Raw genomic sequence first — 25567 nt, 5'->3', positions numbered from 1 at the left:
AGCGAGAGAGCGATGCGCGCGCGCGTTTTTGCACGCCGACACGACGGGTGGTGCCACGATATCGCGTCTCCTCATCCTCGCACACCCAACGTGTGTGGTCGGAGGGGCGGATCGAACGCCCGTGTTTCCTCCGCACCTCCTTGTCTCCGAGAACGGTCACTGCGAACTAAGGGTCGGGCGACGGCGCTGCCGCTAACTAACGAGCGTGCGCTTCTTTAGCCAGCTGCGCGGCCCTTGTTTGCCGGCTGCTTGTTCCGAGCATCTGTGTCCTGTCAGTGGGTGGTTTGCGGCGAGCGTTTTTGCTTGTCAGCATCAAGACGTCAGGTGCCCCGTCATGATTTCCTGATGTAGTAACTTGTTATCAAACAAGCCTCTGTTTTTCTTTTCATTCCTCTTCTCGAACTTTCATTTTTCCTATTACTTCCCCCCATGAGGACTGAGCTCTCCCTACAACATCCATAGCCCGCTGTGGATACATACACTGTGCGCCCCCGACCTGATGACACGGGATATGCATGGCGGCTCCGCTACGGAGTCCACTATGGGGACCCATAAACGCGCAGGGTCTCCAAGACCCTTCAAATGTGGATCACCAAAGCCTAGCGACCCAGCCCAACAGATCCGCATTGTATATCAGTTCAGCGGCGAACGTACGACACGGGCGGCAATCGGGCGATCGGGCGATCAGCCCATCATCAGGAGCGCTGAACCGCTTTCTTCAGTGAGTCAAAGATCCATTGACTCAACGGCCCGCGAAACATTTATCTGGAACACCGCCCTCTTGCTGAGAATGTTTGTTATTGACAATAGTCGTTGTCTCTGCCCACAGTCCTCCAATCTAGATCGAAGGGAAAGAGAAACCCGGGTTTTGGACGGAAAAACGAAAATGCCAAAGCATGAGCTGAACCTATGCGCCCGCAACAGGTAACCCAACACTGCGCGTCCACTTCCTCCAGCTTAAGGATACCATCGGCACCGCACCCTCACCGTCTTCCCGCCCCGATTGATAGCAAACGCCACCTCAGGCTGCGCGTCCCCGCCCGTCCGCTCAAAAACCTTCTCCTCCCCCGGCGCCAGTTTGCGCACATCGAAGCATTCGCCCTCGGGTTTCTCCTGCTCCGCTGGCTCCAGACTGGCGCTTCCGCTCGAGAAGCGCTTGCCCTCCTCGAGATGAATCTGGATGTTCAGGCCGGCGAGGCTGGCAAAGAGCGGTGCCGCGGGGAGGATCTTCGAAAATCCGCTTTCGCTCGCTTGAGATGGAGGCTGTTTGGCTTCGTCCAGGCTTTTTGAGGCCTCTGAGAGCGCTCTTGGCTGATCAATCGTAGGTGCTGCGGAAGCTGCTGCCGGGACAACGTCTGCTGGAGACGAGTTGTCGGGCGCGTCCTTCTGCCCAACATCTGGCAAAGGGACAGTAGCCGCATCGGGGGCAGTATTCTGTCCAGTGTTGGATCGAAGCGCGACCTCTTCGGCTGCTGCGTTCTTTTGCCCGGTATCAGGTAACGGTACAACCTCCTCGGGAGCGGGTTTTCTTTCAGCATCGGGCAAAGGCGCACCCTCGTCGGGAGCAGCTTTTTGCTCCATGTCCGGCAAAAGCGTAACCCTTGATGCCATGATTGTAGGTGCTTTCACCGGAGAAGCAGGCGGTTTCATGGGAGTAGTGACGACGTGCACGTGGACTTCAGCCATAGGCTTCTCCGGCAAGGCCAAGAAAGCCGAGGTGACTTCATCGCCCTCCATAACCGAGTCTCTGGGCGGCGCCTTGTCGGGCACAGGGACGGGCGTCGGGACGGTGGAGACGGTGGGCGGGGGCAGGACGTCCTTGAGCAAGTTGATGGTGCTCTGCATGGGGTAAGCGCGGAACAAGTGGATTTTCTGGGCGCGCCGGAGCTGCACGGTTTTCATTTCCTGGACAATGTCGCGGTCGACAGCGTGCAGGGCGGAGCGGAGGCGCTTGCGCGTGTCGCTGCTGTAGTCCTTGACATCGGGCACCGTCCATTGGCAGTAGACCTGCCGGTGCGCTTTGGATACCACGAAGCGCCCGTGCGCCTTGATGAACGCGTCGCAGAGGAAGCAGGCTTCTTTGGACGAGCCGATTGCGCGCGGCCGCGCAAGACCAGCGTGTCGCTCGTAGTGCACGAGCAGCTGGATCTCGGCGTGCACGTATCGGCGCCTCTTGGATGTCACTGAGCGAAGCGGCGAGTAGGGCTCCAGGACCCCCAGGTCGGCATTTTGGAAGAGGCCGCGGAACGGGCTTGATCGACATCTATATGCCAGGCTTTGGCTAATGCGCCAATAGCTGGCGAGCTTGCTGAACTGCCGGATTTCTTTTGCGTCGGACTGCTCGACCGATGCGCCCAGGGCCTGCAGCCTGCGGCTCAGGGACACGCCGTCCTCGGTGATCAAGAAGGCTTTTGCCAGCAGGCGCTTGAGCAGCACCGTCAGGTTGCTGCCTTTGTCTGCGGCTTCGAGCTCCAGGAATGTGTTGTGGAAGGAATCGATCTCGTCCTTGAGCGCCGATACCTCCGGCGTTGGTCGGCCGGGGATCATCACGTCTACGGCCCGTTTGAAGTGGAGACTCAGTGACTTCCCGCTCCAGCCGTGAGCATTCTTTGGCCGTTGGAAGTACTTGGACCCGATTCGGCCGAAGATCTTGTTCTCGTTGAGGCGGACGATGGTGTCGAGGATGCTCTCTTGGCAACGAGCGCGACTAGTCCCTATTGAAGCGCAGGTCAGTCATTATTTGCTGAAGCTCCTTGCGGAACGCTCAAGGCAGGGCCAACGAACCTTTGCGAGCGCACGTATTCAAGTGGCCCAAGATATCCCTTAGGGCTCTCTCTACGCAAGCATTGACACCCTCATTTGCGGCCAGCCGCACGGTAAGCCTCTCAGGATCTGTTGCGATTTCCAGCGCGGCAGTAGTGACATAGGCGGGGCCGGGCTCATAGGCGGCGACAAAGGCGAAGTCGTCAGCCAGCTGTCTCTCGACGGCGAAAGAGAGGGTTTCGTGGGACGCCTTGGGCCATTCAGCATGCGAGTAGCGGCGGGGGCCGGCGACGACGTTGGTGCGGGCCAATTCGTCGACGTGGGCCTCAAAGGTTTGGCGTCCAAGGCCCGTCCAGACGGAGTGGTTGGGGACAGCCGTGTTGGGAGCCAGCATGCTGTGTCTTTCTGCCTTGATGGTAACTTTTTCTTTCCTTTGCAATTGCTCTTGTTCTTCTTCTTTTCCCTCTTGCTCGCGCGCGCGTCAGGCTGCAAAGCCAAGCAAGAGAAGAAAGAAATGCCCGATACAAAAGGACTTAGTGCCACAGGCCGCGAGCATGCGAGCCTGGCAGCTCCCCCGGCGCTGCTGCTGCGCTGGTCGTCGATACATAACTAACGGCAGCGGTGTTGGGCGCGCGCGCGCGTGCAGCCGCAGCCCAGGCCCTGATTCGTACCACGTAACTACGGGAACGCGAGTACATGTACATGTACATGTGCAAGCGGGCGAGGGTGTCGGGCGTTGTAAGGAGCGGGCAAGCGGCGGGCTGCAGCTGGCCGTGCGCCCACGTCACTCGATTGGTTTGGCTGCGTTCCCGCGCCTGCAGCTGCCGCTCTTAGCCCGCGCGCTTTGGGTTCGCCCTGCAGCGCCCGCCCGCTTGTTTGCTGCTTTTATTGCTATTTTTTTTCTTTGCGGCCCTGCGCTGCGTGGTTTGTGCTTTCTTTTTTGGGAGGAGCCTGTCTTTCCACGGCTTTTTGGTTTTCTTTTGTTGTTTTTGCGAGAGCCGCGTCGCGCTACGCGGGTGCGCGCGTTTCGTCTGGCTTGTTTTTAGCACGCGCTTTTTGCTGCTTCTAATTAACTACTTGTTTCAACAGCCTGCTATGCCACAAAGCCCTCAACGCAGGCCCGACTGCTCACTCTTCGGAACAGGAGTATCCTATTGTTATCCCCATGTAATGGCTTCTGGCAATTCCAAATTCAATCCCTTCTTCTGATGACCCAAAACCGGGCAGGTCATTCCAGTCAACCCTCATCGTCGCCTAGGCTTTTTCGCCAAATATCTGACCCGGCAATGCCCACCGATAGTGGTGGCTTCGCCGGAGGTTCTGCAGCCCAGCACTAAAATTTAAAAAGATTACAGCTGTTCCTGCACTTTCCACTTCCTCTGGTTCCGGAGGGAGGTTGTGTTTGCTATACGGCTGCAGCAAACACCATCGCTGAAATAAACTGCGCGTACCCACCCTTCCGGGGCGAGCCGCACGCTGACGGAATTGCTAGAAGTATTTGTACTAAAATAACACTAAGCCACAAAGCCTTTGACAAACAGCCTCGACCGTCATGCTTCAGCCCCAGAGCTGCGCGTCGATGATGTCACTGATGCAGGGTACGAGCATTTGGTTTAGAAGTCATTGCCGCGGTGAGTGCAGTTTCTCGTCAGATAAGGAGGCTGTGTTCGCTCGCGTGGATGAAGTGTGTGCCGTAGTGGGGAGTGGGGAGTGGGGATGAGTGTTGGGTTGAGGAGAAAGGCCGTAGAGGTGAGGACGGAGAAGAGAGCTGTAAGACTGGTTTGGTACCTGCTGCGCACTGCGGGCGCTCTTGTCTGGGTATTTGTGAGCGGGAAGGGAGATGTTGCTCCAGGTGGAGGGACGAGCTATGATATCAGTGCTTCTTGCTCAGTTCCATGCTTCTGGTACCTTAAATATGGTATATCTTCCGAGGTGTCCGAATCTTTCACTTTACACGCTACCTCTACCGTACACATGGAGAGAACATTACAGAACATTACACTGCGCGGCTCAGCGTCAACAATGTCAAGGTGTCATCGTGGCTGTGCCAGGACCAACTTAATCCGCACCCAACACCACAAGCCCAAACCCCAAACCCCACCTCCAAGTGGTCAGTGAAGACCGATCATCATCATCTGCACACATCGCGCACACCCACCACCATGCCTAGATACTAATCTCCAGCTCCATCTTTCAGTGACACCCTTCACCGTCACCACAATCCCCTTCATACCTCAAACCCAAGACCTAACACAGTCACGCACACGCCCCGGCGCAGAGAAACGGGTGCAGCCGCGCAGTAGCACGCGTTGGCACAGCAGCGGAAACGCAGCGGCAGGCGCAGGCGCAGGCATGAGCGCAAGCGCATATCGCGCTTCTACAGTTCACTTAGTGGGCTTTATACCACGGCTCTGGCGCTTTTCACGTGCTTGACGGTCTGGGTGCAAACGGAGCGGGCGGGTCAACTGAAGCGATAGAGTATACTGGTGGGCTGGGAGGGGGTAAGACGGGGCAGGGCTAGATGGAAGAGGGTGGGGCGGATAAAGACGGTTGGTTATAAGCTGCGGGGTACAGTGGTGATGAGTAATTGGATGCGAGCTTCATTTCAATGAATGCGCTTGTTGTGCCTCACTCGGGAGAAGATACTCTAACACACACCACTTTTCCATGTCATTGCCATAACGAACCCATCGCTACCGGCACCTCTCACTAGGACATGGAAGATCTCCTAGCATCCTGTAAACTCAGTTCCAGACAACAACACACCGTGCCCTGCAACTGACGGCTTGTAAAGGGGCGTCTGGCCTTTCTCCTTGCTCAAAGATGTCGGTACTCCCGGATGCATAGGTTCTCGGTGCATGTCGTCATTGACGGATATTTTGAATGAGGGCTACTAGCGTTGATGGTGCTGAATGTTATCGCTGCGTTGCTGATGATGCTTAGGTACGAATTGAGGATGCTTTCCTTGAGGGTTGGTAATGATGGGACTTGTAAAATAGATTCAAGAGGGCGCCTGTAAAAATACCTCTCCACGTTCCGATACATCATGTATCGGGTCAAAGTGTTGTTCTGCCGTCCATGATAGGTTGTGTGAGATAGGAAGGAACGTTTCGAAAATGTGTCTTTATAAGTATTTGGTATTGACATGTCCTCTCCTTCTTGCGTTTACTAAGAATTAACCACAAAGCTATTCAGGGTACTCCTACTGCGGTATTAGCATCCTCTAGTGAGTATATGTCGCCGTCTTGCCACGTTAGTCTACGAATTACGCTAGGCAGCGCCCCGCAAGCGAAATCGCTTCACTGATGCATTTCACCACAACGCGTTATCCCAACAGTACAAAACAGAAACTATATGCAACCTAGTCGCTAATAAGGTCCTAAGTTAGGGTTATCTGGGCGTAACTCGCCTTTGTACTTTTTGCAACAGTAGGTGATGGCGAAGTGTCTTCGAACGCACCACCTTACAGTGCCAATTACCCGTAGGGTTGATGATTTAAGCTTTATCGCTATGAATTTCAAAGAATAAACACCCTTCCTGCAGCTGTTTTTAGTTCATACTGTGTCGCCTGCTTTCACATGTTTTTTTACTCAACTTTCATCTAACTTCTTCACTGAAAAACACTGCCATCTAAAACTTCGATGAGTCTAAACTGGTTGTAGTGAAAGATATATAACTAACCCCTGTCCCTCTATACAAAATGATAATAAAGTTTAATGCGACAAGAGCGCACTTAGCCATGCGCCGACATAACTGCTTATCCTGTCAAAGCCGGGTAGAATGAAAATGTTTCAACATAATTCCGTAAACTTAAAGTGGAAAGACTTATCCCATCAAAGGATCTAATCCCTAGAACAAATAGTATTAGACAAGCTCTATATTCGCTAATCCCCTGCCCGTTTTAATGAAAATATATATCCAGCCAAATCACCAGCAAAAAAGGACAAAACGCCAAAATAAATCCGAACACAACCCCATCACTCCATACCCTCACCCACAAAGACCAACAATCACCGAAAAATCCCGACTTCAAAAACACAACAAAAAACCCCAACTGAACCAACAGCGACCTTTCTCCCCCACGCACCCCAGACCCAATCCAGCACGTGACACGGCAGCAGCACCAGCCAAACCCGAAGAAACCCCGCGCGGCATCCGCAACGCCGCCCGCAACATCACCGACGAACTTCCCAGCGACAGCGACAGCCAGCAGCAGCAGCAGGAGCGCCCTACCGCACCCGATCGCCATGGCGAAGAAGCGTAAGCCGCGCCCACCTCTCTCCCCAACACCAATCCCCACCATCAGCAGTAGCAGCAGCAGCACCAACACCGCGCACTTTTCCTCGCAAACACCTTCTCCGCAACGCACCACGACGCAACAGAGCGCGCCAATGGCACCGCCAAATATGTGTTTGTACAATGTAGGAGCCCTAGCTAATGCCGTCCCCCCCGCGCAGAGAAATCCCGCACCATAGCCGTGCGCCTCATCTCCATGGCCATGACCGGTTTCTTCCGCACCATGATCCGGCCGCGCACACATCGCCCGCTGAGCATGATGAAGTACGACCCCGTCGGTACGTGATCGGCCCCTCTCTCCCTCTTTATATGGACGAACAAGCACAGGACAACGGGACGGATGGTGGTGGTGGAGGATGGATGAGGCGGTTGTATGATGTAGTGGAGGTGGTGGGGAAGGAGAAGAAGCGTGGATATGGATGGCAATAGCAGTGGCAACGCGGACAAGACAGGACGGCACGGAAAAGAAAACAGCTGACACCCCGTTCCAGTGCGGAAGCAAGTCCTCTTCCTCGAGCAGAAGCGCAGTAAGAACAAATAGGCGGGCGCGCGCGACAGTCCTACCGCGCGGTATAAGGCGCGGCTGTATGGATGGGAAGACAGAGCACAAAAGAGTCTCGGCTAGCACAAACAGACGGTCAAAAACAATCGTTCTGCACGGGAACCAAGCACGGCTGGTTGAGTAGACGTAGATACAGCTTGATGCGTGTGGCTGTGCTTGAGACGAGACGATGGGAGGAATGAGCATTTATCACGGCGTTGGGGAAGTGGATAAGGAAGCTCAAGGCTTGTCAATGTGGCCGCTAGCAGCTATTTCTTGTACGATACATGTACAGCAAATGAATCAGGTAACCCTGGGTCTTTGCGACGCTTTCTTGCTTCCTCCGAACATGTTGTAAGAAAAAGAGCTTAGTAGCAACTTGTGGAACCTCCAGCAACATCTGTTTAGCTCTGTTTTGCAATCATAAATCAACCACCGAAAAACTGGACCCTGAAGAAACCGCAGAGCTAACGGTTATGTCGCCGAGGTGAGACACCCACTGATGATATTGCAGTGAACAGACCGGATCCTTAGCACAGAAGTAAGCTGAACATTAACATAGGAAAACGTGAGTAGAAGTATAAGGCAAACAGCGTGTCGTGCAACTTCGAGAGAATTAGATATAAATTTGGTTAAGTTCAATAAAACGAGGCGTATGCGGTTCACTGTCCATCGAGTTCCCGGGAGAAGCGGAGCTCATAACGCTGCTCTAGAACTTTGTTAGCACGGAACATCTTGCTACTCTATCAGGCATGACGTACGACTGCTACGTCGCGCAGGTCTGCTAGCGGTGCGGCCATTCGTAGGGCTTGCCGCTGCTGCTGAACTACGCATGCGCGTGTGCGTGCTACGTTGGATGGTCGAATGGGGTCGACGCGGAGTTTCGGAAGGCTGCGAAAGTCGAACCTGAGATTGAGACTGTGACTCGGAGACGTGTATACCGAGACTGCTGGTGCTGCTAAGCTGCGAAGAACTGTAGTCATCTTTCGCCCGCTTGTTACTAGTGCTAGCAACGCTTCCTTCCGCAGCAGGGCGTTTAAGAACACCCGGACGTTTTGCAGGTTGCTCGGGGCGAGCTGCTTGCGAGCTGGTGCGAGAAGGGGCAGGAGTGGCATTTCTGGGGGCTCGTGCAGTATGGTTGTAAGTAAATATCTTGTTCGAGCCATTCGGACCTCGCCCGATATAGTCAGGTGAACTGCTTCCCTTTGTAGGTGGTCCCTGTTTGCCCTGAGGAGAAGCGAACTGAGAGCCTGCAGAGGAGTTCGCTTGCGTACGCCTATCATGTTGAGCGCTCGGGGTACGACCGACTCGAGCACTTGTATTTGCCTGAGATTGCGGACGATCAAAGTTCGTAAATGGGTTCTCAAACTGTTGTGTCTGTCTTGGGCGTTTCTGCGAAGTTGGAGAGACGTAATTTTCCCTAGAAGCACCGGGATCGGGAGACAGCTCCTCGCGAGAATGTGGTTCGCGGCTGGTGCCCAAAAACTCGTCACGGTCGTACGCAGAGGGCGAGTCTGGCAGATCCCAGTTACCGATGGAAGTAAGATCAGAATCGCTATTCTCTGAGCTACGACGCTTGGGAGTCTGGTGCAGACTGTTGAATTGTGAGAATTTCGCTGGTGAGGTTATCGACTCATACTGCGTTTCAGGAACGACATCGTGAGGATCAGAACGAATGTATACACCGTTCTGCGTGAGAATTTCCTGACTTCCCAACGGTTGAGATTCAAGCACTTGCGTATCGTAGTCCCTGTCATCCACCACCGGAAGATTCTGACTTTCTGGGATCTGAGATTCTTCTTCGGAAGCATGCAATATACCGGCAGAATGCTGACTTTGCGAAGATTGGTGGACATCATTAGCGGGATTACGAGAATGGTTTGCTCCTCTCCGCGGCTTGTCGAGCGAGTTGGAAGCAGTGGTCAGCTGGGTTGTTACAGTGGCGCGGGTTCTAGAAGTGCTGGACAATCCAGCCTGAGAGTCCCTGAAAGCTTGCTCTGTAGCCTTGACATAAGCATCCATCCGGTCTCTAAACTCACGGAGCCTTGACTCAGCGGTCTCAGCGCGTCTTTCCAAATTGCCACGTATCTCTTGATGTTGCTGGGCTTTCCGGTTCATCTCAGCATCATGCATGCGCTGAGAATTCAGTTTTTCTTCTTCGCGGTCTTGGACTTCCTCGTTCAGCCGACGTTGGAGCTCGCCAACATCTGTCCTGTACTTTTCGGCTTGTTTCTTGATTTCACCTTCAGCATTTCTTTTCACCGTCTGCAGTTCGCGTTCTAATTCCTGAGTCGCAGACTGAGCTTCCCGTAGCTGTTCATTCAAGTTGTCTTTCTCTCGAAGGTGTTTTTCCTGTTGTTCTTTTACGAGTGACTCTTGACGTTTTATCGACAGTTTAAAGTCAGCTTCGGCTTTCTTGTGCGACTCTTGGACAGTTGCAAGAGAATCTTTGATTTTCTGAAGCTCTTTGGTTTTGGCCTCCACTTGCTTGGTTAGAGACTCTTTGTAACCTGCTATCGTCCGCTGGTGTTCGGCTGTAGCCTGTTCATACTCAGATTTCAGCTGCTTTGCTGCGCGGTTTTTCTCATTGAGCGCAGCTTCTGCTTGTTCAGTGGCTTGACGGAGTGATACCATTTCGGCAGCATCAGAAGCTCGCTCTGCCTCCAACGTCTGTAGTGAGGCATTCTTCGCTTCGAGTTTCTCTGACAGGGCATCGATTTCCAAGGATTTTGAATTGTCGTTGAGCTCAGACTCAGTTTTTTCCAGACGGGCTTGAAGGTCTTCCAAGGTTTTGTTGGCCGAAGCTTTGGCCGCGTTCAGGTTAAGGATATGAGTCTCTTTCATCAGAACTTGGCGCTTGAGGTCTCGCATCTCCTTTTCCTTCGAGTCCACAATTCCTTGCAATTGAATAACTTTCTGGTCCTTCTGATACATTTCGTTCTCGTGCTTGGCTTCTTGAGCCTGCTCCAACTCCTTCGCATCTTTGGAAAGTTGCGCGTGAGTTTCTTTGATAAGCTTGTTAGCCTATAAGAAGCTGATTAGCGAAAGAAAATTATGCAAGCAAGGAATATCACTACGTTTTCAGTAGCTTGGTCACATTGTGTACGCAATTGAATACATTCTTCCTCGGACAATCTCAGCTTTTCCTGGATATTTGTTAACTTTGAACGGTAAACCAAAAAACTGGAACATACCTGCAACTCCACACGCTCCGTGCGAAGCCTTTCCTCTGATTCGGATAAGGCCTGGAGCTTCCCCGTGTTCTCAGATACATCTGAGCGTGCAGTCTCAAGTTGCATCATCAAATCCTGATTCTTCGCTTCGAGATCCCGGATTTTGGACTCGTCTATCGGGATGACCGCCGCTTTGGCACTAGCCAATTCTTCTAGTAAACTCGCAACACTGTTCTGGAGACCAGTCTCTCTAGCCTTTGATTCATTGAATTGCGCATTGAGGGTTGTGATTGTGTCCTGCAGGCCTGTGGAACGTTCCTCGATAATTGCATTGTTCTCCCGTAGCTCCGTGACTTGATTTTGCATAGCTTTCCAGGATGAAAGTTCTTGTTTGAGCGTCTGAAGATGGCTTGTGAATCGTTCCTCGGTCGTCGAGGCTGCTTTCTGAAACCCGGCAGTGCTCTCTCTCGCATCACTGAATCCAGACTCGATGCTGTTGGAAAATTAGTATCTAGAAGACTTAGCCAAAGAAAGATACTTACTTCTCTTCGAGTAGTTTGGTCATCTCCTTCAGTCTTTCAATGCTATCTGGAAGGGCAGAATTGGATGAATGAAGTGACCTCATCAAATCAAGGCATTCTTTGAGGTGGTTCCGCAAACTTTCGTCATTGCGAAGCTCATTGAGTGGAACAAGGAGTGAATCATAACTCTCAGAAAGCTTCTTGGAAGACTCGGCTTGCGCTTTCAATGTCGTGTTGATGCTGTCATATTTTTCCAATGCGGTATTCAGCTGTTGGGTCAGAAGATTTTCGTTTCTGGCCCGATCTTCGACACGCTCTTCAGCCTTGCTCTTCAACTCTTTCTCGTGCTTGTAGTCCTCGATGATCTTAGAATGGGCACACTCCAAGTCTTTGTGCTTCTTCTGGAGCCCGTTAAAATTGCACTCGAGCTCCTTCTTCGACGATTTCAAGTCTTCGTGTTTTGAGAGACTTTCCTGAATCGTGCTTTCGTGTTGCTTCACCTTTGCGGCTAAGCCCTCTTTCTGGGAAGCCACTTGCTCTAGTTGAGCTCGAAGTCGTTCCATATCCCTATTCCGGGCGTCTTCTCGCCTCGCCTCTATGCGTGCTGCTTCCTCTTGTTCGTCTTGCATGATCTTGGCCAGAAGCATGAACATTTCCACTGAAGCTTTACGGGGCGGCTGTTCATCCTGCGTGGCATTTGCTGCAATCCATCGCTGATCTCGGTCTACTGTAGGGCCCACCTTCGACGGTTTCGTAGTTTTCGGTTTTGAGACTTTGGAAGGGCCGACGCGGGACGATATACCGTGCAGAAGAGCATCATCAATTGTCTTAGATGCTTCAGCGGCGATTGGTCGAGGCTTTGGATTCGATGAACGCACTTGCTCTCCAGCCAAGTGTTCAGGGTGAGTCGAGCGTTTCGTGGGTTTCTTGTGTTGGGCCTGACCAGAAGGCCTTACTGGTGGGTGAACGTCGTGTGTTGATACCCCGGAAGGCAAGCCCTGTCGGTTGGTACCGTCGCATGCTGATTCCTCGGCAGAACCCGAGAGGTTTTGTGTAAGTGACGGCAGAGCGGTTGCTCGGCCTCCAGTGAGGCCAACATCTGATCCTTCTAAAGGAGCTTCTGGCGTCTGAGCCATGGCGCTCTCTGTAGACCGCTGGCTTTTGTCTGGTCTGCCGCCATCTGCGTTTGGAGCAGTGCTTTCCCTGGTACCATTCGGAATCGTAGCATTGGCAGGCGGTACTTCATGCGTCACATCGGTGCTGTTCCCCGCAGAGACGGAAGATTGGAGCACCGGTTGTGACAAACCAACATCTGAAGGGGAGGTGGTATCATCGCTCGTCCTTCCCGACGAACTTTGCGTAGGCTTGAAGAGTTTCTTGCGCTTTTTTGACGGCTTCAAGGGTTTACCAGGCAGAATAGACTGGTGCATCGCATCTACCTCCTCTCTGATGGGCTCAAGAGGCGTGTGTCCCTCCCACATATGTGGTATCTCCATTGGACGAAAGGTCGGGTTAGCGAAAGTACTACTCATCTGCGCGTTCTTGTATTTCGGAGCCAATAAACGTGTTCCTATGGTCTTATCAAGGGCTGGTTTTTCATGGTAACCTGAAGCAGGCTTCTTCCCAGCTCCACGGGTGAGTGTACTGCCATCATCCAAGTTGTTGTGTTCGTGGGTGGTAGACGTTTCGCGATCAACTTGGAAAGGGGGACTTGCACTGGCTCGATCGTGAAGTGCCCTTTGATCTGTGCCTCCGCTCTCATGGCTTGTGATTTGGGAAGGTGAAGTCGGTGATTGAGACTGATGCATCTCAGAAGACGATGTTGAATGCTGACTTGGACCTTGAAGAAGCTTGCGGTGAGGGTGGGACCGCATCTGATCTGTGAAGTGTTAACAGCGAGAATGGCAAGGCGCTTGGATGGGCTTACCAGGCCGTGCCTGTGGAGTTCTTTGACCCGTTGTCGGTGTCGGATGAGAAGTGCCATTCCGCTGGTTACCGGGCGTCTTGCGTGTGCCTACCAAATCAACCTGCCGCTTGGTCGCTGGTCCAAAGAAAAAGCCAGCGTCGTTCCGCTCTCCACTAGATTGAGGTCTTTGCACGAATCCGTTGTTGTTTAGTCCTTGTTTGGGACGGTGATCGGCAGAGGTGTGAGCAGCGCCTGATTGCAATGAAGAAGACACTTGATGCTCGTCTTCGTCATATGGTTCACGCATGATGGACGCCGAAATTTGAGTGCTTGGAATTCGGTTCACTTCATCGCATTCGACCTCATGTTCAAGTATGTGAGGATGACTTTCTGGTGTGCCTTGGACGAGGACACGTCCTGACACCGACGGTGAATCCATCTCGGTCGTCTGTGAGCTGCCGATCGATGTGCAGCTCAGGAAGTGCCTGCGGAGTCTCTGGAAGATGCCTCCAACAGGCATAAAAGACCCGCACGAAGAACTGGGTACTGAGGACTGACAAAATTTTGATGAAGAAAAACTTGAGAGAGACTGAAAGATGGTGTAGCGGATGAAAGTGTGAGTGCGTTGAGACTTAGGCAAGAGGGAAGGCTGTTGAGGCAGTTGCCACGAGCCGCAGCAGCCTTCGACTGACCCTGCCTTCCTCAAAGAGAAGGAAGGATCTATGCCAACATGCCAGCTCTGGCGAACAACCTCATGATGCTCCTCCCTGATGGGAATGAACAATATCTGAGTTTAACTGAGATAAAACCAAATCGAACTCAAATATTCAAATGAGTCGTAGAAACTGAGGTGGTTCTCAACCAAACCTCCGCCATGACTTTTGCAACCTGCCGCGCCCAAGGGATGCAGGTTCGGGGCAATCAGAAGAAGCTTCAAAACTTCTGAAAGCGCCAATTCTTAGAGCCTCCGGGCATGAGCTTTGTCAAGTCGACCTACTGTAGGTACCAGACGCTTCCTGATTGAACGCATTGCGGGAATTTGGGATTCTACAATGTCCCGCTTGTTTTTTTAATACCCCTGTCATGTTTGAAGTCATGCGGTTCTTAGCAGGCAGAGTTCCTATCATCTCTTCATGCTCTCACAGCGTACTGTATAGGTGTTTCCCACGGTATGTGGTCGTCAGTCAGCCACACCGATCACATACCCACATCGCCATCTCGCACCAGGAGTGCGCTCGAGTCAAAGCTCATCGCGCCATAAAATCTTTCAAGGGCAGGCGACTCAACTTCTTCGTACTCGGCAAACGCAGCGTGACCCAAAGAGTTTCCCACGAGGAGGAGGCGACCCATGAGCGAGCCGCAAGAACCCCGCCGCGACCGACCATCACTCCCGCACAACTCGCCATGAGTGGCCATCACTAGCAGAAGTCACAGTGATTCTCGGGCGTGCGGTCGGCGTCGCGAGGGCTGTCGGCCGCCGTCTCGGTCCCTCGCCAAACAAGCCCTGCGGCAGGCACGCCGCGACCGACCAATCAGCATGTTCAGACGCGTCTCGCGCACCAACACCCTCGTCGCGCATCTCTCTAACCGCCGTGCCTGCCTACGCTTGCCACCAATCGCCCGCCGCCACAGCTGTTCCTGCGTTGTGGTTGGATCCAGGGCTCACACTTTGGATGTGCCCAAATGAGGGCATCCTTGTGTGACAGCGTGTGATGCTGTAGCCGCCGGGGTGAGGAGGCCGCGGCAAGGGCCTCCTGCCGTTGTGTGCTGGTGCTGGGCACCGATGGTGGTGTGGTGTTAATATAGGAGCTTTGGGACTCAAGAGTTTTTTCTCCATTGGCAGCTTTATTGCTTGCTTCCGCAATTTCCTCCGTCGTCTGCAGTCTTTTTTCGTCCCGCCGCCGCCAGTCTTTTATTATCCGGATCTTTGGGTGCTGCTGTGCAGAGCCGCATCGTCTTCGTCGCGATGAAGTCGCATTCTCTCATCCTGGCGCTTACAGCGCTTTTGCTCGCCCTGCCCGTTATCTCCGAAGAGACGACGGCTACGGCCACGAAGACCCTCGCCGTCGCATCTGTCGACGCCCCCGCCGCCCAAACCGAACACCCCGTCTCGAAAATCGTCACTTCAGAGACCGAGGCCACAACCGCGAGCTCCATAAAAGAAAAGGACAACAGCGGACGCGACAGGGTCGACGATACCGCAGGCGCAGAGGGTGCTGACGATGGCGCGTTCAAGCTCTCGAAAGGCGGGATGGCGGCCATCATTGTCGTGGTAGTAGTTGTAGCCGGTGGTGGAAGTGCGTTCCCTCCCCTCATACCTCACCAAGCCCATCTTCTCTCAAGATACGCGATACTAACCTCTACCTCCGCAGTCGTCTCAACCGTCCTCTTCTTCCTAGCCAAGAAGCGCCAATGGGAGCTCCGCGACAAGCTCAAGCGCGCCTCGCGCCGTGTGGCTACGCGCCTGGCCACGCCGCGCAGTGCGCGCTTCCCGCACCACGAGCGCGAATGCCAGCAACGGAAGCCGGGCGTGAGGGTTGCGTCGCCGTCGCCGCGTCCGGGGGCGAAGGGGAGAGCGAAGGAGAGGGATCTTGAGAAGGGCGAGAAGAGGGGGGTTAGTGAGAAGGGAAATCCGACGATGAGCGCGTTTGACGTGGAGACGCCGGTGAAGGTTACGTGGAAGGATAGGCTGTTTGGGTATAAATAAGTGAGGGGGAGTAAGAGTATGAGGTTGGAGGGGCGGATGAGGGATACGGGCATGCTGCTGGCTGGTTCAGGTTCAGGCTCTGTGGGGTGAGGGTGAGAGTTGGGATTGGGTTACTGTTTTTGTTTTTTATTATACCCGGTAACATTTGGTTTCGTGGGCGGGCTTCCTGGATATCACTATACGACGGATTTTTTGCTTTTGTTAAACCATTGGGATTGGAGTTATGGTAGGTATGATTTGGTTTAGTAGGGCTGGATGGGACAATCCTTCGCCAGTGCCAGTGCAAGGACGGCACACATCTATTCCGGTAATCGAACAGTCTCTCTTCTATCGTCTTTCCAATCTCCAGACAAAACGCTTCATACGCAGCAAGGAAACAAGACCATCTCTTGAATTACAACTCTCCCTTCTCGCCCTTCTCCTTGCCCGCCCGCTGCAGCTCCTGCATGTGCTGCTTGTGATCGCTGACCTTGTGCGCGTCTTGGTCGGCCTTGACGCTGGACTCGCCCGCGCTGGCCAGCTCTTCGTGCCAATGGCCCTGTCCGCGCTTCTGCTTCTCGAGCTGCGACTGCTTGGCTGCTTCGGCTTGCTCGGGGGTGCGGTCGGCGTCTTCTTTTAGGAGACGGCGGGGGGTTGTGCTAAGGGTCCTGTGGGTGGTGTGGCTGGTGAGGGGCGCGCGAAGGACGGTGCGCTGGAGGAGCGTCGGGGCGCGCGTGCTGAAGATGGCCATTGTGGTGGTTGTGGTCGTGGTCGGGTTGTAGGTGGTGGTGGTTTAGGCCGTTGGTGGTGGTAGATTGGTGAGGAGGCTTGAGGAAGAGTTAAAGAGGGGTTTGTGTGTGTGAGGAATGGTGGAGAAGTGGGATGAGAGAGGGGTATGCTTCTTAACTGCGCGAATGACGACGCCTTGGAAGTCGAGGAAAAGCCAACTGAGGTGTTATGAATGACGTCACGGCTTATCGATAGGGACGTCGCCCGAGGCCTTTTTGGCGGGCGCGCGGAAGAACGGCGTGCGCTTGTGGCTGCCAATGCAAGTGTGTTACCTAGTATTTGTATGTATCCTCCGTCGCACAAATACCTTCACAACTGCTACACTCTCGAGGTTTCCGGGTCTTTTGCTCTGCTGCGCACATCTCAAACCTCTTGTGCCCTAACTAATCTGCCGCAGCCTATCACAATTATCTTATTCACCGCCTGATGATGTGACTCGACGATGAAGCAGCATCGCGAGTACCGTCCTCAAGCCCTCGAAATCGCACCAGAGTCGCGATAATGGCATTCATTGAAGCTGTCGCAACGGAGTTTTTCTCTTCGCTCAGGGCCTGATGTTTATGGTTGACATTCCTCGAGGCATGCGGCACGGTCACGGCTCAGTAAGCGTCGCTGCAGCCTTCACTCAGCCTCAGCGGCCCCCGCATGCACCCCAAACAAATCGGCGCAGCCCGTTACGGTCACGCATGAGAATTTTTGCTACGGCCACACGAGGAGGACCAATTGACCAATGTAACTTAAGACGGTTGGTGCCTCGCGCGCCAGGCAGCCGCGCAAATTCTCTTCCATCGACTCTGTTTCGCTGGAACCACCCTTTTGCGCTGCAGCATCCCCAGCCGCCCCCATCGCAAGACGCAGTCTCCTGAATCCAATTCAGATTCCCGTCTAACGCGCCTACGTGATTGAACCGCGACGACGCCTCGTATGCGCCTCAAAGCCTCCAGCGACCACCCGAATTCACGTGGCCGCGGTTCGGATCTGAATCTATCTCCTGATCAAGATGTCGCAGGGTGAGCTGCCGACGTCTCACTCGACTTTCAATTTGAATCTTACAGACCGCGCACGAGGCTCTTGGCCGCGGCCTGGCGAGCTGCCTAGAACGCCCAGCTCCGCCTCCCAGAGGTCGCTGACCCCGTCGCGAAAGTCTCCTCGATCGCCTAGATCTCCGAGGTCTCCAGGCACGCCGCGTTCACAGAGGCGCGATGTCTGCGACACATGCGACTCCCTCTGGCTTGAGCGGAGGGATGAGCTGCCGTTTGGGCAGATCATACCTCTTGGTGTTTTTAAAGACCTGGAGCAGCGCAAGGAACAGTGCCAGCTCTGCAGATTGGTTCATCGCTTGTTGAAACAGAGTGGTGCGGACAAGTCCAAGTACGACCACAAAGTCACGCTGAGTTTGAAGCCCTCGAGAGAAGACATTGCCGTCCTCTGTACCGAGGTTGCGCCCGCGACCATTCAGGATGTCCCTCATACGGAAATCCGTGGCTGGATACGAATGATTACGCCTACGCTCTCGACGTCATCGTCTTTTGTCAGCATCGCGAGCGAGATTTCGCTTCTGTCCTTGTCAGACACCAGCTCCCGTCGTGGTGGTGGCTACGGCCACTCTCTTCGGGGACGCATCTTACGAAGCAAACAGATCGACTTTGGTCAGATACGCGACTGGCTTCACGAATGCGAAACCCAGCATGACGACACCTGCAACATGCCGCACTCCGAGACGACCAGAGCAGGTGGTCGGAGCCTCGCGGGCATGTTGCTCATTGACGTGGGAGAGAGGAAGGTCGTTACTGCGCCGTCGGGTGCCAAGTTCGCGGCGCTGAGTTATGTGTGGGGGAAGTGGGGAGGCCAGAAAGTGATATACGCGTCGAGCTCCAACATAGCTTTTCTCCGCACTCCGGGAGCGCTCAATGGCATCCACTTACCGGTAGTTGTTCGTGACGCCATGGATTTGGTTAGTCGAATAGGCCTCAGATATCTGTGGTGCGATCTGCTTTGCATCGTCCAAGACAACACAGCCCTCAGAGATCAGCAAATATCCCAAATGGATGTCATCTACAGCAAATCGCACTTGACTTTGGTGGCGCTCACCGGCGAACATGGCAATGACGAGCTCCCTGGTGTAAGAGAAGGGACCAAGAGGAAGGAAATCTGCTCGCTCGCCGAGCTCAGCAGCGGCACCAAGTTTATCGCGCGACCTCCGTGCCTGGATTTCATTCGCACCAACACCATCTACGAGCACAGGGGATGGACGTTCCAAGAACGGCTCATGTCGCGGCGGTGCCTGTACCTGACCGACCGCCAAATCTACTTCCAGTGCCCCTCCGGATGTCATCGCGAAGACGAAAACATATGTGCCTGGGGCCCTTCGGCTTACAGGGAAAGCAAGCGGCTGCAGTCCTCGCCGCAAGATATCGCCACGCGCATGGCGTCTCTGAACGGGTTCTCTCTCTACGACGACCTGCTCCACGAATACACCGGCCGCGTGCTGAGCAAAGACTCGGACGTCCTGAACGCCTTCAGCGCCATCATCAAAACGCTGGAAAGAGCATTCGAAACCAGCTTCGTGTGCGGCCTCCCGGCCCTCTACCTCGACCACGCCCTCCTCTGGGCGCCGACCTCGCTCTCGCACTACCGTTTCTGGGACCCCGTCCTCAAATGCCCGCGCCACCGCGTGCTGCAGCTGACGTCGACGTCGACGTCGCCCGAGGACCCCGACGCCGACCCCGTGCCCCCGCCTACGTGGAGTTGGGCCGCTTGGAAAGGCCAAATGCACCATCTCCAACCGGTCCCCCACCCGCACGACATGCAGCACACGTCGGCGTCCCCCCTCGAGTTCCACTACCTCCAGCCCTGCGTCGCCGAGTTCGGCATCATGGGCGCCCCCGACGGCAACGTGCGCGCCCTCCCCCGCCACCACCACCACCGCCGCCGCAACCACCGCGTCGCGGGCGCCTTCAACTGGCGCAGCCTGGCGGTGCCGCGCCGCGCGCTCCCGGGCTACGACGCCTACGCCATCGACTACCTCCGTACCGTCACGCACCTGATCCGGCAGCTATTCCACCTGCTCGCAGACCACCCGTCCGGGCGATGGGCGCGCGCCTCAACGGCCCCCAACGCTGACTGGCCATGGGAAGACAGCAATGCGGCCGTGCGGGCGGGGCTGCACGCGCTGGGGCTGCGGGAGTGGACGCACCTGCGGGCGCCGAGCGGGGCAGAGCTCTTCGACGCCTACGTCTCCACGGGCGACAGCGCGCACATCGAGCACAAGGCGCCGCTGCCGGCGTGGCCGTTCCACGCGGCGCAAGAGCCGGAAAAAGGGCCGGACGGCGCGCCTGCGCTGCCCAAGCCTTGGGTCGTCCTGCCCCGCGTGCTGGAGCTGGAAGCCCTGCTGCGCGGCCTCCCGCCCGACGCCGCCTTCGCCGCCCGCCCCGACGCGCTGTGCTTCTGGGCGTGGCGGCGCGCGTTCAGCGCCAAGCAGGTGGGGCGGGGGCAGCTGTACTGGTGCGGGGGCGGGGGGGAAGGCAGCTATGCCGATGCCACGGCCACGGCCACGGCGGCGGCGCCGACGCAGCAGCAGCAGCGCTTGACTACGGCCGATGGGCGGTACTCCGCCACTCTGGCGCCGGGGCAGCTCGCGTTTGCGGGGACGGCGGGCGCGGGCGCCCGCGTCGTCGAGGTCGAGCATGAGGTTCCTGCGCCGGCGACGTTGCTGTTTGAGCGCGGGCGGCGCAGGCCGTGCGGCGTGCTGTTTGAGCGGGAGCGGGACGTCGCGTGGCGGGTTCGAGGAGGTGGGGGTGGGGGAGGAGGCGGGGGCGGGCGGGCAGGAGCTTTTCGGGAGGGCGGCTGTAGGGGAGGAGGAGCTTCCACCGGGGGAGCCTCTAAAGAGGGAGCCGCAGCTCCAGAGTGCTACCTCGTGCTGCTCTCGCGGGTGAAAGGAGGGGGCTATGGGGGTGGTGGCGCGGGCGATGGCGTCGCGAACGTGCTGCTGGTGCGTGATGCTGGGAGAGGGTTCTATGAGCGCGTGGCGGTGGGAAGGATGCTGGGGCGGGAGTGGGATGCTGGTGGGGGTGGTGGTGGTGCTGGACGGGGGGACGAGTTTGCTTATGTAAGGGTGGCATGAGGGGTGGTGGGCGTGGTGGTGGGTGTGTGTACCTTTGAGGGGAGGGTGGTGGTGGTGGTGGTGGTGGTGGTGGTTGATGATGGAGGGAAGACGCTCCAAGCAGTCTCGCACGCACGCAGGCATGCAGGACAGGTGGGTGCAGCGCGCTGCCTCACCTCACCCAGCCCGTTCTCGACACCACCGCGCGCTGGGGCGCCGCTAATATACAAAAACAAAAAAGGAAGGAGCTGCAAACGCCGGGCACGTCGGGTGCGGCGTCGGCTTGGTCGCGTATATATCTTGATCATTTCATTTCATTCTGCTTAGGAAGTATAGATAGATAGATAGTAGGGTACACGACCCCCCAAGCCAAAAACCCATACCCATGTCCTAGTCCTTTGTTCTGGCTCTAGGTCTAGTATATACTGTATACTATATACTGTTTACAATTTGCTTACGTATTATATGCCCGCCTAGATCTAAATAGTAGGTATAGGAGGACGGATAAGATGATATGGATGAAAGAGGGTTTTTTATGCGGTTAGGTAGTTGGTTAAGTTTATACATGTGTGTGTGTGTGTGTGTGTGTGTGTGTGTGTGTGCTGTACAGTGTAGTGCAGTGCAGTACAGCTGTAGCGGGAGGTAGAGCGCAGTGAAGTGCAGCTCTAAAATCAAATCAAAACCCTGCCTGCTGTTCTTCTATACTCCATCTCTATACCTAGCTCCACACACACATCACACACACTACACACCACGTCCACACTCTAGACGAGCAAGCAAGCAAGCAAATGCCCAATACCAATACACAGACTCACAGTCACAGTTATAGAGAGCTATAGTTTTGTTTTGTTTTGTTTTGTTCGTACTTTCCGCTCTAACAACATCTCCTAGCACGCGCTATGCCGGCACCCAACACCCAGCGAAGTCAAGGCAACAAGGAAAGGCAACAAGGAAAGGAAAGGAGGAAAGGAGGAAAGGAAAGGCAAGAAAGCAACACCAGCGCGCCAGGCGCCAAGCACACACGTCCGGCGCCAAGCGCCAAGCAACCATGCCAAAGGTAATTCGCGGCGCTGATGACGGCGGCGGCGGCGTGGAGGGTAATACAACTAGGTAATACACATGGATGCATGGGCATGATCAGACGTCAAATCTCCGCGCCGCCGGAGGTCGGGGTTTCGGCGCGTGCCTACTACCTACGTACAAATGCGCTACGCAGTGCCTAGTTACCACCTAGCTACTGTACAATACGCAGTGAGTGGGCGTGGAGGAAAACGACAGTATCACAGCACGACAAGCACAGCACAACAAACACAGCACAACAAACACAGCACAATAAACACAACACAGCAGAGTAAGGCAAAGGTGGAAGCTGAAAAATGGGGGGGTATATAGAAGCGTGAACATCGTGAGAGATATATATGAGTATCCGACGAAATGAAGCGGCAGATGCTAAGACCTCGTCGCTTGCGGCTGGTGCTGGTCCTTCTTTTTCTCTTCTTTCCTTTTCTCTTTCTTTTTCTTTTCTGTTTCTTTCCGATCTTTCCTCCTCTCTGGGTTTTCTCCTCCTCTTTTGAGTCCTCTTCTGAGTTTCGGCTGCAGCGTTGCGTGGCGTTCGTTCGCCGACGCTGGCGCCGACGCTGACGCTGGGGCTTGCTGGTTTGGCGTGCGCGTTGCACTCGCCTTCTTTCCTTTCCTTTCCTTTCTGTTTGGGTTGACGTCCAGTCTGACTCTTCCTCTACATGCTATGCCGGCTCGCGCGAACGCGGAGCCGCGCGAAGAGGGGATGAATGCGTTTGTCGACTGGTGGATGAATGGATGGATGGAAGTGTGGGTAGTAGGGAGGGCATAAGCGCCGCAGAACAGCAGGCAGCAGAGCGACAGCGGGATTAGAAATTAAAGAGAGGACAAGAGGCAGATGCGAAAGGCAAAAGAAAAGAAAAGAAAAATGAAAAACGAAAAGAAGAAAAAAAGGACAGACAGCGCGCAATGCAAGTGTTCAGAAAAGGAGTGTCGCGGCCGACCGGTGCGGCACTAGAAGTGGTAGGAGTAGGTGGTGGAGCTAGTGTAAATTGGACAGGAAAAGGAAAATGAAGGAAAAAAAATAATAAAGCCACGGATGTGATTAAGGCCGGCGTGAGCGCGCGCGTGCGTGCGTCGCGGCTCGGCGTGCGCGTTGTGTAGGTATGTGGTTGGTAAGGTAGTAGGTAGGTAGGTATCAGCAGCGACAGCAGCAACGCCACTCGCTTCGCGCTCCTCGAACAGATAACAGACAGAGACAAGCAACAGGACATGACAGGGCCATCACACGCCTCAAACAACAACGAGGTACGCGATACCGGCCACCAGCGCGGCGACGCTAGCATCGAGCCTCAAGCCGGCTGCCGCACCCGTGGACGGGGTGATAGGCGCGCTCGAAGCGGCAGGCTTGCCATCAGCGCCGGCATTGCCATTGCCGCTGGCAGGGTTAGTCTTGAAGCCGGTAGCGGCAGCGTGGCCGGAAGTGCCGTTGCCAGCAGCGGGATAGATGCCAGCGGGGGTGACGAGCGGAGCGGGAGCGGAGACGGGGGTGGAAGCGGCGGCAGCGGAGGGGGTGACGGCGGCAGCGTCGACGGCCGCGGGGGTGGAGGACACGGCGGCGGCCTCGACGGCGCCGGCCGCGTCGGGCGTCGGCGCCGACGACACGTCCGTGATGACCGAGTCGATCGTCTCCGTCTCGGTGCTCGCGTACACGCTGCCCGACGCGGTGCTGTAGTAGTGCGTCTCGGTGGTGAGGAGGTGGACGGTGCGCGTGCTGGTGACGGTCGAGGCCGTCGTCGTGATGGTCTTCTTGCCCGAGTCGGCCGAGTCGTCGGCGAGTTGGAATTGGGCGGAGGCGAGGGCAAAGGCCGTGGCGGCGGTGAAGAGGGTTGAGGCGCGCATTTTGATTGGTTGGTTGGTTGGCTGACTACTCTTGAGGGAATAGATGGTCGATTGGCTGATATGGATCGGCTAGGATTGACGAACGACGACGACGACGACGACGAAGATAGTCGAGTAGGTAGTGGTTGGTTGCTGGTTGAGTTGAAAAAAGAGTGACTGGGCTACAAAGAGCGACTGGGGGCTGACGGTGAGATTCAGGGCAACAACGCGCAGAAGAAAAAGAAGAAGAAGCGGCGCGGGCAAGGATGGGATTTAATTGCGCGAGCTCGCTCGAAATGAGCGGCCACGGCGGCAATAGTGTTTGCGCCCCGGATCAGGATCACACCAATAGTTGGACTATGGGGGTGCGGGAAATTACGTGTCCGGGCGAATTTGCCAAAGTGTTACCGTGAGCTGGACCCCTGGCTATATCGCATCTCGCGAATCAATGCAGCAGAACAATTCCAATGCTTTGCTTGTGCCTGTCTACAATACGGTATCTAGCTATCGTACCTACAAACAACAAAACACCTCCACGTTTCTCTCCCTTCCCCCTCTCTCTTCCCCTCTCCTGTCTCTGTCTCTGCGCCCCCACGATGCCACGGCAGTGGTGGTGGTGCAGCAGGCAGTGGTTCCGTCCGCCCAACAAAGCACGACGCCGATGCACGCACGTTCTCCCACACACACGTCCATCTCACCACCCACCCACTCACGCCGTGCCACCCAAACCCTCGATTAATTAGGCCGACTCCGAGCCGCATCCTGCTCCTACCTGCCCGGCGCCAGTGCGTGCGAGCGTGCGGGCGTGCGTGCTCGGTGCCTGCCTATCTCTGCTCTTTCAGTTTCGCTCTGTCTTCGCCGCCGCCTTTCGCCGCTCGAGACTCGGTGGGCGGCGGTGGCGGCTGCGGTGGTGATGGTGGTGCTGGTGCTGGTGCTGGTCACACACGCACACACACCACCTCCTTTTCCATCCATCTCCAAGACCCATCTCCGCGCCGCCAGCTAACCTACCTAGGTACCTACATGTGTTTCTTCACCGCCCGCCAAATCGAACCAAAGTCTTCCCTTTATCTCATTTTTCCTCTAATTTCTAATTCTTCACCCTCTACTGTACAGTACTATCCCGTTTCCACCATAGTCTCAAAATGCCACGCCCCCCCCTCTTTTATTTTTCAGATTTTTCCCTGTCTCTGCTCGTGCGTCGTCCCGTCGTCGTGTGTCGTGTTTCTGCCTCGCAAGTCGCAAACCCGCCCGTCTCGCTTCTCCGCCTTCCGATAGCGATACGACATACCCGCCCGGCCCGCCTCTGTGCCCTCCCTGCATACGAGAACTCTCGAACCTAGTTCCTACCTACGTGCCTACAACCCACGGCGCCGTAGAACATAGCAGGAACTGGGCGGCAGCTTGGCCAGCCAGGCACCCAGGCAAACCTGCCGGAGTCTCGGTTGGCGGTTGGCGGTTGGCGGCTGTCGGTTGTCGGTTGCCGGGCCTGAGACTGCGCCTGAGACACGGGGACGGGTAGGGTTCGGTCTGTCTCTCGCTTGCCTTTTGCGGTCGCTCGTCCTGGCACAGGCGTCAGGCACAGGCACGCAGCTCGGCCCCACGCACGCCTGTGCCTGTGCCTGTGCCCACCCTGCGCCTCCACCTTCTTCGTCGCCGCCGGGTGTCGGCAGGTGGGTACTGGGTATTGCAGCAGCAGCAGCAGCAGTGCCAGTGGTGGAACGGCTATTGTACGCTCTCTCTCAAGTCACGAGCGATAAGACCGCCGCTGCGGTCCCCACAAGCGGCAAGGCAAGGCAAGGCAAGGCGCGCAGCGTAGCGCAGAAGCCAGAAAGTGTGTGTGTGTGCGTGCGTGCGTGCCTCAGGCACCCACCCACACAACGACGCAGCAC

At 55.5% G+C, this 25567-nt stretch overlaps 8 protein-coding genes across 8 annotated transcripts; 4 read left to right on the top strand and 4 right to left on the bottom strand.

Annotated features, from left to right (window-relative positions):
* Positions 1-742: 742 nt before the first annotated feature.
* K452DRAFT_289996 (uncharacterized protein) lies at positions 743-3482 on the bottom strand. Its single transcript, XM_033540924.1, has 2 exons — positions 2785-3482; positions 743-2714 (listed from the first exon to the last, which is right to left on the bottom strand). The coding sequence occupies exons 1-2, from the start codon at positions 3155-3157 to the stop codon at positions 958-960; spliced, it is 2130 nt and encodes a 709-aa protein (XP_033395150.1). The 5' UTR covers positions 3158-3482; the 3' UTR covers positions 743-957.
* On the top strand, positions 2852-4150 carry K452DRAFT_77438 (uncharacterized protein). The gene is made up of 2 exons (XM_033547119.1): positions 2852-3930; positions 3991-4150. The coding sequence occupies exon 1, from the start codon at positions 3156-3158 to the stop codon at positions 3807-3809; it is 654 nt and encodes a 217-aa protein (XP_033395149.1). The 5' UTR covers positions 2852-3155; the 3' UTR covers positions 3810-3930; positions 3991-4150.
* Positions 4151-7010: 2860 nt separating this feature from the next.
* Positions 7011-7600, top strand: K452DRAFT_300477 (uncharacterized protein; the record flags this gene model as incomplete). The annotated part of the gene is made up of 3 exons (XM_033542335.1): positions 7011-7023; positions 7221-7337; positions 7551-7600. 3 exons carry the CDS (start codon positions 7011-7013, stop codon positions 7598-7600), a joined length of 180 nt encoding a protein of 59 aa, XP_033395148.1.
* Positions 7601-10476: 2876 nt separating this feature from the next.
* K452DRAFT_77419 (uncharacterized protein) lies at positions 10477-13218 on the bottom strand. Its single transcript, XM_033547117.1, has 3 exons — positions 11316-13218; positions 10795-11266; positions 10477-10746 (listed from the first exon to the last, which is right to left on the bottom strand). Exons 1-3 carry the CDS (start codon positions 13166-13168, stop codon positions 10639-10641), a joined length of 2433 nt encoding a protein of 810 aa, XP_033395147.1. The 5' UTR covers positions 13169-13218; the 3' UTR covers positions 10477-10638.
* Positions 13219-15166: 1948 nt separating this feature from the next.
* On the top strand, positions 15167-15907 carry K452DRAFT_232325 (uncharacterized protein; the record flags this gene model as incomplete). The annotated part of the gene is made up of 2 exons (XM_033537228.1): positions 15167-15497; positions 15573-15907. 2 exons carry the CDS (start codon positions 15167-15169, stop codon positions 15905-15907), a joined length of 666 nt encoding a protein of 221 aa, XP_033395146.1.
* A 394-nt stretch (positions 15908-16301) lies between these two features.
* K452DRAFT_192255 (uncharacterized protein) lies at positions 16302-16565 on the bottom strand (the record flags this gene model as incomplete). The annotated part of the gene is made up of 1 exon (XM_033535860.1): positions 16302-16565. A coding segment is annotated over one exon (264 nt), but the record flags the coding sequence as incomplete, so codon positions are not given.
* Positions 16566-18170: 1605 nt separating this feature from the next.
* On the top strand, positions 18171-19001 carry K452DRAFT_232292 (uncharacterized protein; the record flags this gene model as incomplete). Its single annotated transcript, XM_033537225.1, has 1 exon — positions 18171-19001. A coding segment is annotated over one exon (831 nt), but the record flags the coding sequence as incomplete, so codon positions are not given.
* Positions 19002-23087: 4086 nt separating this feature from the next.
* Positions 23088-23696, bottom strand: K452DRAFT_300472 (uncharacterized protein; the record flags this gene model as incomplete). Its single annotated transcript, XM_033542334.1, has 1 exon — positions 23088-23696. The coding sequence occupies one exon, from the start codon at positions 23694-23696 to the stop codon at positions 23088-23090; it is 609 nt and encodes a 202-aa protein (XP_033395143.1).
* Positions 23697-25567: the final 1871 nt, after the last annotated feature.

Source organism: Aplosporella prunicola (genome assembly GCF_010093885.1).
Source record: "Aplosporella prunicola CBS 121167 unplaced genomic scaffold K452scaffold_20, whole genome shotgun sequence".
In the NCBI taxonomy this organism is placed as follows: Eukaryota; Fungi; Ascomycota; class Dothideomycetes; order Botryosphaeriales; family Aplosporellaceae; genus Aplosporella; species Aplosporella prunicola.
Note: the sequence above shows the minus strand (reverse complement) of the source record. Positions and strands in the feature narration are given on the sequence as shown.

Bases quoted from the DNA above. Each gene is read 5' to 3' on its own strand.
- K452DRAFT_77438 (XM_033547119.1), top strand. From the start codon at position 3,156: ATGCTGTGTCTTTCTGCCTTGATGGTAACTTTTTCTTTCCTTTGCAAT.
- K452DRAFT_289996 (XM_033540924.1), bottom strand. From the start codon at position 3,157: ATGCTGGCTCCCAACACGGCTGTCCCCAACCACTCCGTCTGGACGGGC. The intron at 2,715-2,784 runs GTTCGTTGGCCC...GCGCTTCAATAG, and splicing joins GAATACGTGCGCTCGCAAAG to GGACTAGTCGCGCTCGTTGC.
- K452DRAFT_77419 (XM_033547117.1), bottom strand. From the start codon at position 13,168: ATGCGGTCCCACCCTCACCGCAAGCTTCTTCAAGGTCCAAGTCAGCAT. The intron at 11,267-11,315 runs GTAAGTATCTTT...ATTTTCCAACAG, and splicing joins ACCAAACTACTCGAAGAGAA to CATCGAGTCTGGATTCAGTG. The intron at 10,747-10,794 runs GTATGTTCCAGT...ACAAATATCCAG, and splicing joins CGGAGCGTGTGGAGTTGCAG to GAAAAGCTGAGATTGTCCGA.